The sequence below is a fragment of the Giraffa tippelskirchi genome, chromosome 3 (assembly GCF_054371585.1).
Source record: "Giraffa tippelskirchi isolate mGirTip1 chromosome 3, T2T-mGirTip1v1.2.pri, whole genome shotgun sequence".
NCBI classification, from domain to species: domain Eukaryota; kingdom Metazoa; phylum Chordata; class Mammalia; order Artiodactyla; family Giraffidae; genus Giraffa; species Giraffa tippelskirchi.
This window is the reverse complement of record NC_137277.1, coordinates 129,471,917-129,488,965: the sequence shown is the minus strand read 5'-3', so window position 1 is coordinate 129,488,965 and position 17,049 is coordinate 129,471,917. Positions and strand designations below refer to the sequence as shown.

Genomic DNA, 17,049 nt, shown 5'->3' with positions numbered 1-17,049 from the left:
TGGACGTGAAGACCATTCAGTGATAACTTAATCAGCAAATAAATCCTGATGAGATTAATTCCAGTTACAGCCTCATGTCCTACAGGCAGAGAGATCTGAGGCAGAAGAGAGACTAGGCTTAAAGAAGTTCCTGTAATATTTATTGTAAATCTTATATTTTGTCAATAGATTTCTATTTCTGATACTCTGTATTAAAAGGAATTACATACGGATACATGGATATGTATGGCTGAGTCCCTTCACTGTTTACCTGACACTAAATCAAAACATTGATCATTTTTGAACTTTTTTTTCATTAGGGTATAGCCGTATATCCCAATACAAAATAAAAAGCTCAAAAATAAATAAAAGGAATTACAAGTACATCCTTACATAAAGTTAATCATCAGCTGATCTGTCTCAGAAATTGAGCATTTTGTAATTATAGTGAGTAGTCAGGGAAGGCCTAAGTAAAGAAAAAGTTTAAGTCTGAAATGTCCAACAGAAGTTGCCATCAAATTAGTCAGCAAACAACTTGCTTTTAAGAAGTATTCAATGTAAATGATTCCCTCTGCCTGGGATGCTTCCATAATGATCTTACATTAAGTCAAGGCCCAGGCCAAATGAACACAGTGATAAAGCATCCTATCCAATAGGGAGAGTAAGCCTAAAAATATCACTGCCCCCTCCCCCAAACCATACCTAGACTCTTCCTCTAAGGCCCCTTGCTGGAATCCAAGTAGAAAAGTACAAGTGGAATCACTACATCATGTGTGGGTCTCATGGTACAAAACGCAAGCCAACATTGAAATATGGAGTCCAGTCAGATTTCAGTTGTGTTCCCTTCATTTTCCCATGTTAAGATTCAGGCAGACTTGAGTCCAGGTGCCTGTTCTGCCACCAAACAGGTCAATGGGCCCTGTGCTGAGAATATGGTAATGAGATAAAGGAAAAGCAAATCAGCTTCCACTCTTGTATGCTGCGTGCTCAGTTGCTTCAGTTATGTCTGTCTCTTTGAAACTCTATAAACTGTAGCCTGCCAGGCTCTTCTGTCCATGGGATTCTCCAGGCAAGAATGCCAGAGTGGGTTGTCATGCCTTCCTCCAGGGGATCTTCCCGACGCAAGGATTGAACCCATGTCTGTTACATCTCCTGCATGGGCGGGCAGCTTCTTTACCACTAGCGCTACCTGGGATGCCACTCTTTCATGAATTCTGGCCAATTAGCAACAACTGCCGAATGCACTGTCCAGAAAGGATTCTGAGGCTGAATTCCAGCTCAGTGGGAAGATATGCTGAGATCGATTAGCAATGTCTGCATCACTCGGTGAGAGGGCATAGCTGCACGCTTGCCACCTACCCGCTGTCTTTCTGGAGGGCCTTTGGCTTCACTGCTCCTGTAGTCCAGGCCCAAGTGGTATGGTTCCCAAACGTCATTAATACTCAGCAGTTGGATGGCTCTGGCCCAGATCACAAATGAAGGGGAGAAATTCCAGTTCCTTCCCCTCTCCAAGCCCTGGGTTTATCTCTGCTTGGTGAAAAGGTTCTTGAAGGCATTGTTGTAGTTCTTGTTAAATGCCGTGTAAATCAGGGGATTGAAGAAAGAGTTGGAGTAGCCAAGCCACAGGAACACGCTTTTCCAGATGGGGGGCAGGCTGCAGGCACAGAGGGGGCCGATGAGCTCAGCCAGGAAGAAGGGGATCCAGCACAGCACGAACACGCCGATGAGGATGCCCACCATCACGGCCGCCCGCTTCTCCTTCTGCTCCCGCCACGAGGCTCCGCTTGTCTGAAAGGCCACCGTGGGGCGGCGGGCCGTGAACACCATCTCAGCCTCCTGAGGGGTCTCCTTTACCTGGGAACAGAGGAAATGCATAATTCAAAGATAAAATGCGTAATGCTGGGCAATACAGTGGCATACAATACATCCAATTTGGCCAGCCCCTCCCCTCCAGCCCCATACAAGATGCATTGATGCCATCATCATCACATGTGTGTGCTCAGTCATGTAAGTACTCTTTGTGACCCTAAGGACTGTAGACCACCAGGCTCCTCTGTTCATGGAATTTTCCAGGCAAGAATACTGGAGTGGGTTGCCATTTCTTCCCCCAGGGGGTCTTCCTGACCCAAGGATTAAATGGGCATCTCCCGTGTCTCCTGCATTGCAGGTATATTCTTTACCCCTAAGCCATCAGGGAAGCTCAACTGATGGCATAATCCACTCCCAAATATTAATGCTAGGTGAAAAAGTTCTTGAAACTGTAAGTTAAAATATGTCCTGAAGGTTCTTCAGGGACTGAGAGTGGCAGTGGTCCCCACAACGTCAGATATTAGAACAAATAATTCTTTACCATCTGAGCCACTAGGAAATCCCAATCAAATAATAATATGATCTAAAAAGGGGTGCGGGGGGAGGCACTTAAGAGCATATGCCTTAGTGTCAGACCCTGGCTTGAGCTCCAGCCCCACTGGCCAAGCCATTTCCTGTGTATGAAGCTAAGTGACCAAGCCCCCTCCCTGCCATAAGGCCATTGTGAATGAGCACTGGGAATATGTGTGGGTGCCCAGCACAACCCCCTGCCACAGGCACTCACAACTCAGTACTCATGCAGAGGGGTGGGTCTGGGACCCAGACCCTGAATGAACAGACCCAGGCCTGCCCCTCACAAAGTTCACAGCCAGAGAGGCAGGCTGCCTGTAAACATCAATATTGCAAGAAATGATATGATTACTGTGTTAAGTGAATTCACTTTAAATTAGGAGATAATTTTGTATTGCCTAGCTTAAACGGAGAAGACAATGGCACCCCACTCCAGTACTCTTGCCTGGAAAATCCCATGGACGGAGGAGCCGGGTAGGCTACAGCATGGGGTCGCTAAGAGTTGGACACAACTGAGCAACTTCATTTTCGCTTTTCCCTTTCATGCACTGGAGAAGGAAATGGCAACCCACTCCAGTATTCTTGCCTGGAGAATCCCAGGGATGGCGGAGCCTGGTGGGCTGCCGTCTATGGGGTCGCACAGAGTCGCACACGACTGAAGCGACTTAGCAGCAGCTTAAAATAAACAAAGTGTAAGTGACTTTGTGGTGATAATTAGCTACCATTTAAGGAGCCTCTGGCTGCTCTCCACCCTCTCACCCCCAGGCTTTGGTCACTTCGTATCTGCCTCTTGAGTCTCAGCTTAAAGGCCACCAGCCTCTCAGAGCAGCCCTGTTGCCCCTTTAAACTCAATCACATCTCTCTGTGATCTGGTACCACGTTCCCCTCCTTTGTAGCCATGTGTGTGATCATGGGTGTTACACGTGGCGCCCCTCTGGCCCAAGCTAAACCACAGCAGGCTGGGTTTTCCTTGTACAGCACCTGCCTGGCAGCACCACCTGGCACCCGGTCAGTGCCTGGGAAACAGGTGCCACGTTGACTGATCATTTCAACCACATGCTCCTCACCTGCACATCTCTTCCTTTCCAGAATGCTGCCAGCCATGATGCTGGAGAAAACACAGAGGCAAGGGGCTCCCAGGCAAGGACTGCAGCTAGTTTCTCTCCCAGACACAATTGGCAGCAACCATCATGAGAGCCACCCGACCTCAAGGCACCGAGGGAAGAGCCCAGGTTCCTCTCACCTGGGGCAGGATGGAGCTTAGAAGGCACCCAGGTGGTCTGATCTGTGCAAACCTGGGGCTCCTCACTCTAAGCTCTACCTTCAAATTCTCCATCTCTGCTACTTCCTCCCAACACTCACCTCTATTTATTAGGAAAATCACTAAGTCATCCTGAAACAGATCATGATGATATGGACAAAATTGAGTCCTTCCCTTTATGAGTGTAAACCCAGCCTCCTCCTGCCTGCCACTCAGAGAGAGAGAAGGAAAAGGCAGGTGACTCCAGGAGAGACCAACCAGCACTTCACTCCTCCCCACCCCTCTGCCCCTTACCAAGTCCTGTCTCCGCAAACACGCACCCTGTGAAGACCAGCGGGCACCCCCTCCTTAATGAGCCATCCCAAGGTTTCTGGTTCCTCGAGGCAGGCAGGAGCTGAAGCTCATCTCTCCGCTTTAGAAGAGGTTACACTGACCAATTCTCACACGATGGATGACCATCATCCACTAATGGAAGTCTGAGGGAGAAAACGTGACATCCTAAAATCACCTATGAATATTAGCAGTCTATTGTCCGCAGAAAACAATATTATCAGGGCATGAGAGGCAGCGGCAGGTGGTTTGTTTGTCTTCCTCCCATTCAGCTCATTAATGGGCACTTTTGAAAAGATTTCTCTGCTGACCTCAATGACCTCTCAGGCACTTGAATTCCTTCCTCGCTTAACACAATTCCAAACCCTTGTCATGCTACAAAGTAAACACATGGGGTCGATTCAGTTCAAAGGGATCCTGGGGGAAGAGAAACAGAAAAGGCAAATCCACTGATTAAATAGGTTTAAAACACCTCAGCCTCCACCACTGCAGCATTTAGCAGAGTCCCCCTTTGCTCCACCAAAGTGGAGCCTGTGTTCACAGCTTGTCACCTGAGCCTACTGCATCCTGTGCAGAGGGACAGGACAGACAATGGAATCTTTCCAGAACAGCCTCAAAGTCAACAAGTCAATGAGGTCAGACGCTGGTTTGCTACAAGACTGACAAGCATGGCTTTTTTCATCTGAAGAAATAGAAAACCAAAAGACACGAACAATTCCAGAAAAGCCACCGTAAAACAGACACTTGTGATGAATAACTCTGATTCGCCCTCATGCCAAACCTTCAGGCTATTATCTCCATTTGACAGTTGAGAAAACACAGAACCTATTTTAGGATCACGTTTATGCTTGGGATGCCTTCAGAATGAATGTCTCTGGCTTCCTGGGAATGTCTAGGGGCTCCAGCAGTCAGCTCTGGGGCCATCCCGGAGCTTCTCTATCTTTCCTCTTTGGTTGGATGTCTCCTCAGCCTCTTTGCCCTGACAATGCTCTCTAGCAGTGGTAGTCACTCAGTTGTGTCCAACTCTTTATGATCCTATGGACTGTAGCCCTGCCAGGCTCCTCTGTCCATGGAATTCTCCAAGCAAGAGTACTGGAGTGGGTTGCCATTTCCTTCTCCAGGGGATCTTCCTGATCCAAGGATTGAACCCCAGATCTCCTGCATTGCAGGCAGATTCTTTACTGTCTGAGCCAACAGGGAAGCCCTGACAATCCTCTCTACACCTGTTGTAAAACTGACCGTTCTGGCTTAAGAGGTCTCAGACTCTTAGAATCCATTAATCTGAAGGTAAAAATACTAACTGTTGAAGGCACACAACCAGTAGCACCTGCTACCTTCTGTCCCGCTGTAAAATGACAGGTGCTCTGAGTACACAGATATCACAGTTTGGAAATATCAGATGTTATGAGCAAGGTCACACGAGCAGGGCAAAGCAGAACCAAGGTGCCTGCCCATCTGTCTGACTCCAGGCCTCTTTGGCTTCTCTCTGCCACTGTGAGACATGACCTAAAAGATGAGTTCACCTAAACATCTCCATAGAATCTGAGGCTTTTCCATCTAAAATTAATTAAGGACCAAATCAGCCAGACAACATATGCTGACATTTATTAATCATCTACTGGGGCTTCCTTGATGGCTCAGATAGTAAAGAATCTGCCTGCAATGCAGGAGACCCAGGTTCAGTCCCTGAGTCAGGAAGATCTCCTGGAGAATAGAATGGCAACCCACTCCAGTATTCTTGCCTGGAGAATCCCATGGACAGAAAAGCCTGGCAGGTTACAGTCTCTGGGGTCACAAAGAGTTGGACAAGACTGAGCAACTGACACTAGACTAGACTAGTGCATATAGGGACTATGTACTAGAATTTTTCATGAAGTCCCAACTTCAAATATCCTGTCCCACTATTCTCATAAGCACTCTGATACCAAGGCACAGATTCTGAATCTTCATTCTGATTGTGAATATTGTGTCACAATCAACACTCCAGGAGGGCAGGGACACAAGTGTCCTGTCCACTGAAGCGTCCCCAGCACCTAGTGTTTTGTATGGTCTATAGTAAAATCTCACTAATAACACTAAATAGTTATTTGGGGGATACAAGTCTCTTTTAAGTCTCTTGTGTTTCTACACATTTTGCCAGCAGAGGCACTGACAGGTCTTGTTTTGGACCAGCCTGTCAACAGCCTTGGAAGAGTGAGAGAGTATCTCCCAGTAGAAAAGAAGACAGGTTTACTTGCAACCCATTATTAAAGATTCAGGTTTCCAAAAAGCAAAGGGCAGGTTTATATATTGTTCAGTCCTGGACAATACAGACTTGAGTTCCCTAATCTGGGAGTTTCCCTACTATTTGTGATGCAAATCCAGCTGGCCCACTCCGTGTCAGTCGCATGGGACTTCGAAGGGGAGAGAACACATGCACACATAAAGTTCATGCTGCCTGTGTAACACGAGTAATAACATCCTTTGACTCTGACCCACAAGTCTCGTGTCTTTTGTCAGCATCCAGTAAACTAGGGTAGGCTGACTTGTTAGCCTGCCAGCAGGGAAAAATCTCAGACTTTCAGAGTTCCTGACAGTCATCTACTACTTGGCCATGTGGTTCCATACACCATCTTACTCAGTTATAACAGCAGCCGGTAACTAAGGAATGAGGAAACCAATGCTCAGAGCAAATTAGTGATTAGACAGGATTCCAATCTGAGCTCCCATTTTTACGTTTCCAACAATGAAGAACTTTATCTATCATATATGGTGGGCTTCCTGGAGGATGACAGTGAGACAGTAGTACATGGCAGGACCTCAGAAATGTCAGCTTTATGTCCCCTTTAAGTAAAAGGAATGTCCCTTCCCTCCCCTTTAATTAAAAAAAAATCCAGCTGCTGCAGAAAGGCAGAAAGCACCCACAAACATTTGTAAACCGCCGATGTTGTCAGATGAACACCCTAAGAAGAACTAGAAAAGGAAAGCAGAAAAAAGAAAGACAGTTCCTAATCACTTCTGAAACCAACCAGTTTGCGTGGTGACACACAGGTCAGGCATCCAGTACAGCAAGGCTCTTCACAAGGCTGGTGGTGGGGACGCACTGATCCTAGTGACTAATCAAGCCCTGAGACCTCTGGGAGAGGACAGAGGACATTGAGAGGCATCCAGTTTTGGTTGAAGGCAATCTGGATTGTAACTGGAATTCCCCATTTCTATCCAGAGCTCAAAGGGTCAGGAGATGGAATACTCAGGGTGCCATTCTCTCTGCCCATGCTGTACGGAGATAACCAAGCTCCAAGTTGTACTTCTCAAAGGCACCTTGAAGAGAAAACTAACCAAACCAGCCCCTCAAAGCAAACAGAAGCTGTCTAATGTCTAACTTGTCTAACAAACTACAACAAGAAATTTTCTCAGCAGCTTCCCTTGTACAAAAGAAACCAGAAAATAAAGATGTTTTCTTGTAAAAAAAAAAAAAAAAAAAAAAACAGATTAATAAATAAAAGTAGAGCACTCACTGCTGGGCTTGAAAAAAAATTACCTTTCCCTTGAGTGTAATTACATACACCACAAAGAACAATTATGCTAAACTCAGGTACGATCATAACATAAAGGACAATCGCTACTATTATTACATTTGGAAAATATGAATTTGGTGGTGGGGGGTGCTTAATTACCCTGGGATGGCTAAGGACTCACTGGAGTTAATACTGAGAAAGGGAAACTGTAATCAAGTGTGTTACTTAAAATTACACATTTGTTTCTGTTCTAATATCATCTGATCCAGTCATCCTCTTTTATGGGTGGAGGCTAATGGAAGGTCCTCTGTTAAAGTTAGAGTTCTTACCTTGAGGTCCCCAGACTCCCAGGCCAGAGAGTCTTGGCATAGAAGGAGGGTGTAATGGAGAGAGGGAAAGTTTTGCCTCTTGCACAGGCATTTTCCAGCCTCAGTGTCCTGACATGGCTGCATAGGGGGCCATGGCTCCCCTGACAATCACTGCCGTGCTGTGGAGAGTCCCAGTTCTGACTGCACTGTGGGTTCCATTCTTCCGAAGAGTGGGTGGGAGGCAAGACTGAGGATCACCCTCCAAATAGGCTTCAGGCAGTGCCCTAAGCACACTGGGCAAGCAGGAGCCTACAAGCCTTTCTGAACAGTAAGTCCAAAGCTTTCTTTAATTTTCAAGGAATTCTGTGACCTATGAAAGGGTTAATAACCATGGAATTTGAATCTCATTCTTCTACCAAGAAACTCAGTCTTCTCCAAGAACTACAGGGATTTAACAAGTAGCTTGTTGCAAGGTCATTGGGGAAGACACCTGATCCCTGCATCATACTTTGTCTACATCCCCCTTCATCTCCCCTGCACTTTCCCCAACAATCCAGCCAGGAAAAAGAGAAATGGAAGCAGAGGTAAAGAGGCAGAATGAATGTAATGATGGAAGAGAACAAGGAAGAAGTTTATAGAGACGGGAAAGCCAGGGATATTTCTAAAAGTCTAGAGAAAATACTCCTTTGTCCACGCAAATAGTTCTAGAAAGTAGTTCTCAGACAATTAGGTATCAGTCTTAAAAGAATCAAATGATAAGCCAGATGTATTGTTACCATACAATTTGATGAATAAACTTTACTTTTCTAAAGTTAAAATAGTCTTGCATGCTGGCATGGGACTGGTTTGAGTCATATTTCTTTTAATAGATGGACTCAGAATGAGGGTGGTGTTTTTCCACCATCCTCTTCCCAGAGCTTAGCTCTGACTGAACCCTGGTCCCACATGTGGCTAGGTCCACAAGACCAACAGCCCCTTAGTCTTTGGGGTGGAACAAATGACAACTAAACATTGAAGATGTGACAAAAACATCATGTATTCTGTACAGTTTTTAGGTCACTTAGGGCTCATATACTGTATGCTTATAACACAACTCTAATGTGGAAGATTAGTTTGGAGAGGCAAATATTTTGTAATATGACATTACCTAAAATTCATATCCAAGTCATCACAAACCCGATAGTTCAATACTACACATTTATTTTGACCTTTACAGGTTACAAAGTACTTTCCCAAATACTATGAGTCTTTCAAGACCACTGTACTCTGGACAGAACACCTGTAAGACAGTATTGCAGACTTCCCTGGTGATCCAGTAGTTAAGAATATGCCTGCCAAAGCTGGGGACACAAGTTCAATCCCTGGTCCCGGAAGATCCTACATGCTGTGGGACAACTAAGCCTGTGCGTCACAGTTACTGAGCCCAAGCTCTAGAGTCCGCAAGTCACAACTACTGAAGCCTGTGTGCCCAAGAGCCTGTGGTCCACAACAAGAAAAGCCACTTCAGTAAGACTGCACACCACAACGAGAGAGGAGCTCCCGCTTGCCACAACTAGAGAAAGACCTTGTGCAGCAGTGAAGACCTAGCACAGACAAAAAAATAAAATAATTTAAAAGACGTTATTACATTTATAATTATGTAATTGTGGTTTACTAACATGAATCCCTGGAGAGCAGGGAACACTTCTACGAAACCTCAGAGGCTACCATGTTGCCTGATGCACAGGTCAGTACAAGTCAAATAACCTTGAATACCATCTGCGTGGCCTTTTGTGGTGATTTTAAAATACATTCACAGGTTCATTCACTCATCTCCCAAAAGTGGAGCCTAATTCGCCTTCCCTTGAGAGTGGGATGGAGTTAGTGACTCACTTCTAATGAGTAGATGTTAAGGGAAGTGATGAAATGTAGCTTCTGAGACAGATCATAAAAGGCATTGCAGTTTCCCCCTTGCCTCGCTCTCAGACTAGGGGAAGCCAGCTTCCATGTTGGGGATGACACTCAAGCAGCCCTGTAGAGGCCACCCACTAACAGCCGTGTGAGCCACAGCTACAACCACAAAAGACCTTGGACCAGACCACCCAGCTAAGCTGTTTTCAATGCCAGACCCACAGAAACTGAGTTCATACATGTTTGTTGTTTTAAGACATTAAACATAGGGGTAATTGTTAAGAAATAAATAACTAATCCACCTATAATGGTGAGTAATAGCAGTAAGAGGTATAAAATAATAACTTATTGTTTATAACTTATAAGAAAAAATGCAAAAAGTAGTAATGAAAATAGTACAGTGGCCATCATTTAGGGTTTACTATTTTAGTTACTCCATAGACACTGTTATCTCATCTACTCTTCACAAGAATGTTAAGAGGCAGATAGCAATATTTCTATTTTACCTACAGGGAAATGCAGATGGAGCTGAACTCACTTGGCTAGAGAGTTAATAAGTGGCACAAAAAGAATTAAAATCCAGGTGTCCTTGTTTCCAAATCCCAAGTTCTTAACCAATGTGCACACTGTCTCCCAGCACATGTTTATTTATTGAGTGAATGAAAGAAGGTATCAACCAAGGCTGCATTATAACCTTCTTGAGCCTGAGGCATCCATACCTCTGTGGGCCCTTCTTCCATTAAAAAATATTAAAAATTATATTTTATGATCATATTATTATAAAGGCTAATATAATCAAGGTTGAACTCATTATTACATACTCATTACTATTATATTCACTTTTCCTCTAAAAGAAATTAAACAATTTCCATGGGCCCCTAAAAGTATGGTGCCTCTCAGTGGTGTACCCACTATGCCTAATAAATAAGCATGCCCTGGTATCAGGCACAGCTATCAGACAAACAATTAAAATGAACAAAATGTTTGATGTTGCATTTTAAAAACCAAACAAACAATCTCTATTGACTTTGCTTTTTTCCTCTTCTAAGCAGTAAAGAGTATAGGATAGTAGGAAACAATTATAACCCGTGGGGGATGCATTAGGGACAGCAGAATATACTACATCATGGTGTCCCATTTATGAGGTGGGAAAAAGGATGCAGGTGGGAATTAACCCTCACTCTCGAGAGAAACTGGCGGTGCCTCTGTATTCACTTGTGTCCAACTCTCCTACAAAGGAGTTCACAGTTTTGAGATCCTGCTCCCCATGCATGGGCTTCTGCAATGGCTCAGCAGGTATAGAATCCATCTGCCAATGCAGGAGACACAGGAGACACAGGTTGGATCCCTGTGTCAGGAAGATCCCTGGGAGAAGGAAATGGTGACCCACTCCAGTATTCCTGCCTGGAGAACCCTATGAACAGAGGAGCCTGGTAGGCTACAGCCCATGGGGTTGCAATGAGATGACACAATGAGTACCTCAAAGCTATCTGAGAACCTGTCTTCCAGGATAAATTTCTCAGAAAGTCCGCCAAAGAAAACATAATTCTCAGCTTTTAGGTTGTATTTTTTTTTTCAGTTGACATCCCCATGACCCACCTTGACTGGGATATGACTGTCTCATTTCCATGAAGTTCTAGATGCTTGTGACAGTGCTCAGAAATTAAATTCCTGGAGAGAGCACAGCATAATGAAAAAGGGATGAAAAGAACAGTGATTTTATTGATAGACCCAGGACAGACTTTAGCTTCTCCACCCAGTAACTGTGAGGTCATGGATGAACTCACTTTATGGCACCTGAATTGGATCATCTGAACTGTGGTGCTGGAGAAGACTCTTGAGAGTCACTTCGACTACAAGGAGATCAAACCAGTCAATCCTAAAGGAAATCAACCCTGAATAATCACTGGAAGGACTGGTGCTGAAGCTGAAGTTCCAATACTTTGGCCACCTGATGTGAAGAGCCAACTCATTGGAAAAGATCCTGATGCTGGGAAAGATTGAAGGCAGAAGGAGACGGGGGTGACAGACCATCCTCTGTCATGGTTGGATGGCATCACCAACTCAATGGACATGAGTTTGAGCAAGCTCTGAGAGATAGTGAAGGACAGCAAAGCCTGGCATGCTACAGTCCATGGGGTCACAAAGAGTCAGACACAACTTAAAGACAAAACAACAACAAAAATGAGAGCTGTGTGGCAAAGATGGTTAATGCTCGCCAAAGACCCATAGGTTCCCCTAGTCTTCACAGCCAGTGTCTGGCCAATGGACTGTGAAAAGAAGGGGCTCTTCTGGGTAAGGCAGGTAGAAGCTGCTGTATCTCCAGGTCTCACTTCCTCTTCCATCTTAAAGATCTTAAAGATGACAAGGGGCCTGGATCCACAAGTTACTGCCTGGAGGAGAGCTGAGCAGGGGGAGGGCCACCAGACCCACACTGAACTTTGAGTGAAACTGGGTTAAACCATTAGTCTGGGGGTTCTGTGTTACTCAGCGTATCTTAGCTTATCCTGACAAATAGACACTGTATTGCCAATGTGTCTGGAGCCTGCGGATTAAATAAGAGGAAGAAGGTGAAGGGTCACCATGCCTGGAAGAGGGAACTCACTCAGTCGGCATTTCTTTCCATGTCTACTTTCAAAACTTGAGGCATGATTGCAGATCCCTCCCTGATCCTATTTTAGTGTTGAGACCTAGTCACAGAATCCTGAAAAGGCAGAATCCAGAAGCCTTCTGCCTTCCTAAGTGCTCCCATCACCCACAGAAAGCAATAAAGACATTTTGCAGGACCTAAATTCAACTCTACTCATTTCCCCTGGACTGTAGAGAAAAGCAGGTTATACAGAGCGAAATAAGTCAGTTAGAGAAAAACAAATATCACATGTTAATGCATATATATGGAATCTAGAAAATGGTCCTGATGAACCTATTTGCAGGGCAAGAATAGCAATGCAGATGTAAAGGATGGTCTTGTGGACACAGGGGTGGAAGGAGAGGGTGGGGTAAACCGAGAGGGCAGCATTGACATATATGCACTAGCATGCATGAAACAGATAGCCAGTGAGAAGCTGCTGTATAACACAGGGAGCCCAGACCAGCCTCTGTGATGACCTAGAAGGGTGGGTTGGAAGGAGAGGGGTGAAAAGGAGGCTCAAGAGAGAGGGGATGTTTATATACTTATGGCTGATTCATGTTGTTGTACAGCAGAAACCAATACATTGTAAAGTAACTATCCTCCAATTAATTTTTTTTTTTTTATATAAAGCAGGTGAGGGAAGGCACAGAGAGAGTATTTCTGGCACATTAGTTAAAATTTCTGTTTGGGTGTGGTCAACAAGCTTGCAACTGCTGACTCTACAACATTACCCAGGAGTTTGAGTGATGGCTTGCTGGAGCCTAAAGAAGCAGGATGTTCTTGAACCCATCTCATCTACAAACTCAGCATCATATGATTCAAGACTCTTAGCCATGACTTAGACCAATGCTGTGTCTTAGAGGAGGAAGCTTGCAGCCCAAAATGTGAAAGAAGCTCATTGCTGGCAGGTGGCTGAATCACCCGGCTGCCCTGCCTCCCACAGAATTTTCTCCCTACCAGTGACCATCCTGATTGTCCACGTCCCCCATCATTCAGGCACATCTGCTTTGTTATCAACTGCTTGAGTAGGGTCTGTCAAAAATGAACACTAAACTCAGGCATGGCAAGCCTTTCTGGCATCCATTTCACCATGATTTCTCTGGGTGCACCCTGGATCGATGTAGCTAGTAAAAATCTGCCCTGCCTTGGCAATCAGATAGAAAACGGATAATCACCCCAGGCATTTCCAAGGGACCTTTCAAAGGACATCATTAATTCTGAATAAAGCTCTCCCCTAACAACACTTTCCAATTATAGACTTGACATTCCCGTTTTATCCTACAAAACTCCTCTGCCATTTCATGAGGGGGGGGGGCGGTCAGGAGATGCCTGCTTTTAAAAATACACAATTTGAAAAACCTAAGCATCTGAGTTAACTTACAAAATTAAAACAAAGCTAACAACAAAAAAATTTACCCTCTTTCTTTCCCTCCTCATGTCCCCTTCCCCTGGTTCATACATTGTATTAGGAACGAGGCAATAATTCCTATTATTCTCCAGGACTGAGGGCCTGAAGCCCACACTCACCCAAGAGGAAAGTTCGAGGCTTCCAGGGTGAGGAGGAAGCTAGGGTCTATTAGGGTCTGGCCAAAAGGCAGAGGGGCTTCCCAGGTGGCTCAGCGGGTAAAGAATCTACCTGCCAATCAGGAGATGCAAGTTCGATCCCTGGGTGGGGACGATCCCCTGGAGGAGGAAAAGGCAGCCCACTCCAGTATTCTTGCCTGGAGAATCCCATGGACAGAGGAGCCTGGCGAGCTACAGTTCATGGAGTCTCAAGAGTCTGACAGGAATTACAGACTAAACAACAAACAAAAAAAGCAGAAAGCCCCCATTTTAAAGACAGTGGAGAGAAGTTCTGCCAAATGCAGGTTCCTTCCTCTCATTCATTCATTCGTTTCCGTTGCCCATTGTAGACTGCCGGGCAACGCCCTGGCCCTGAGGATCCCCTCGCTCCTGGCAAGCTCTACGACCCCTCCACCCCCGTTTGCCAGGCACTGTGCCAGGTGTCTGCATTCTTTATCTCACGTAAGCCAAGAGCCCTATTACGTAGGAATTAACCAGTCTAAGGAGGAAACAACGCCCACAGAGATTAAGCAACTGCCTCAATGTCCTAAGCCTTCTATCTCTTTCCAAAGTCACTAAAGGAGAGCACCGAGGTTGAGACAGTGAAAGAAAAGTGATACTTGGATTCATTTTTATCCTTACTTTCCCCTTGGCAGGAAGCTAGCCAATAGAGTGAATAGTCTTCGGGACTGCAGGGGTGAATGAGGGTGCAGTGGAGACAAACATACGGGGCGAATGGTCACAGAAATGTGTTCAACGGCAGGACGAACTTCCAGCCCCCTGCCGTCACGCTTGGTCTAGCCGGGGCTAGAAAAGTGGCGGCCGAGGACTCCCACGGACACAATAGCTCCAGGGTAAAAGCAACGGAGGGCACAGCGGATCCGCCGCGAGCTCACCGATACCGGGCAACACTGCTCCTGCCGCCCCTCTCAGCCGCGTGGTGCCGCGGTGCCCGCTCCAGCTCCAGCCCTAGTGGGCAGGTGCTGGAACTCCTTTCCCCCCGCGCACCATCTACGCATGAACCCTTCGTGTGCGCGCCAGGCGCTGATGCTGGGCTCCTCCGCGTGCGCTGCAGCAGAGCAGATGGCAAACTCCGCGTGCGCTCCGGGTGACCAACCTGAAAAGCTTGCGCCAAATATGCAAACTTGCAACTCCAGCTCTCCCTTTCGCCAGGCTTCCTCGTCCCTCAGCGACCCCTTTCCCAAATTCCCATTCCCTAACCCGCGCCTCACCTGCACGGTGGAGGGCAAGGGCAGCACAGCCCTACAGCGGCGACCGAAGCGAAACTTAGCCGCCTTATATATCTTCCAATAGACAAACAGCACCACGCCAAGCGGCAGGTAGAAGGCGCCGCAGGTGGAGAAGACGGCGTAGGAGGGTTCCTGGCTCACCTGGCAGCGCTGGAGTCGAGCGTCGTACGCCTCGCCCCAGCTGAAGAGTAGTGGTGCGAGGGCGATGAGAGCGGAGAGCGCCCAGGTGAGCGCGATCATAAGCATCGAGGCGCGGCGGCGGGTGCGCAGCGTGTACTGCAGGTGGCGAGTGATAGTCCAGTAGCGGTCCAGGGCGATGGCCGCCACGTTCCAAATGCTAGCGGTGCAACACATCACGTCGAAGGAGATCCACACGTGGCATAGACTCCTGCCCAGCAGCCACCGTCTCCCAGCCGACAGCTCGCTCACCAAGCTCAGGGGCATTACCAGCGCTGCCACTAGCACGTCCGACACAGCCGTCGAGGCCACCAAGTTATGCGGCACACGGTGAAAGGCGCGGACACGCAGGATGGTGACCAGAACCAGCAGGTTCCACAGGAACGTGGCCGCGATCAGCAGCACCAGCAGCGTCACTACCAACACCGAGAAGACGGAGAAAGGCGGTTCTCGGCCCGGCGGGGCCGCACCGCCTGGGGTCGATCCGACGACCTCGCTTGGGTTTGGGCTGCTGCTGAAGGCTTCGGGTCCCAGGCGAAGGGCGACGCCGGTGGAGGCCACAGAGAGGTTAGCTGTTTCCATAGCGCGCGGCGCGCGGGATCCCGGCTCCCTCGCAGGGACGTAAGCGCGCCCTGGGCTTGGCGTGGACGCGGCGAGTAAGGGTGTGGAAGGGGGCCTTGCGTGATGAGGAGGGCAGAGAGGAGTCCAGTTTGCCCTACTCTGGTCCCTCACTGGGCCGCAGCTCCCCACCCCTCTGGCGCCTCGCCTTTGAGTCCTCGTGGGTCTCTTTTCCAGTGGAGAAAAATGTGGGCCCCCTCAGGAGTCCAACTCCTCCACCTTAGTCCCTGCGCCAGTCCCTCCTGCCTCTCCTCGCTGTCATAGGGCGGGGAATCCGAGGCGCGCAGAGTGCGTTAGGAGAGTGGCCCGCGACTCCGAGCCCGGCGGCCCCTGAGCAGAGCTGCACCCGGGGTGGGCGTGAGCGGCTTGGTCTGGAGAACCAGCCGACTGGAGCAGGGCCTTCAGGCTGTACGGGTGGGTGTCCCTCTCCCCTCTGCGCGGAGAGAACCCTAACGCGGGAGTCCCTGAAGAAGGTTCACAATCGCCTAGAAATTCCGTAGCCGGACCCCTGAGACTCACCTGGGGTACAGTTTGACATCTGGAAACAGAGGGACTGGCCCTCTCCGGGACAGAGAGGTTCTGCTTCCCTCGATCTCCATCCTAAGTATATGTGAACTAGGAGACTCGGGTGTTAGGTATGCCAAACAGAAAGCTCCTCGACCCGGCTCCATCCTGCTTGCGGCTTCCCTTACTACACTTCTGCCCCTCTGAGGATTCGTGCTGCCTTGAGAAGTTCTCTCTCCGGCTCTAAATAGAAAGAACTCGGCTTCTAAGCGGTTTGGCCGAGGCGCTGATAAGGGCATGTCCACCACCTCCTCACCATCTCTAACCCGAACCTTACTCGCTTTCCACCCTCCCTCCCTTTGCAGTTGCCAGAGTTCCTGATCCTAGTGTATGTATTCCAGTTCTTCATATCCAGGATGAAGATGGAGTTATATTTTGTTGACCCCTGAACAAAGGTGGAAACCAATGGGAAGTGAAATTCCCCTAAACCGCCCCCCCCATTTTCAGTCTCTTACACTTTAAAAAATAATTCAATCAACTTAAAGCTGCCTTACATCCTATTCCTGGGAGTAGAATAGAAATGTAAAGAACACAGAGCCCAAACTGCCCCATCTCTTGTCAGGGCAGCTTGACTTGTCGTCAGCCACTGGTTTCTTACTAA

The 17,049-nt window shown here is 47.4% G+C and overlaps 1 protein-coding gene across 1 annotated transcript; it reads right to left on the bottom strand.

The window, feature by feature from the left end:
• Positions 1–514: 514 nt before the first annotated feature.
• LOC145540756 (5-hydroxytryptamine receptor 5B) lies at positions 515–15,848 on the bottom strand. The gene is made up of 2 exons (XM_081575834.1): positions 15,072–15,848; positions 515–1,833 (listed from the first exon to the last, which is right to left on the bottom strand). Exons 1-2 carry the CDS (start codon positions 15,846–15,848, stop codon positions 1,501–1,503), a joined length of 1,110 nt encoding a protein of 369 aa, XP_081431960.1. The 3' UTR covers positions 515–1,500.
• Between the last annotated feature and the right edge of the window lie 1,201 nt (positions 15,849–17,049).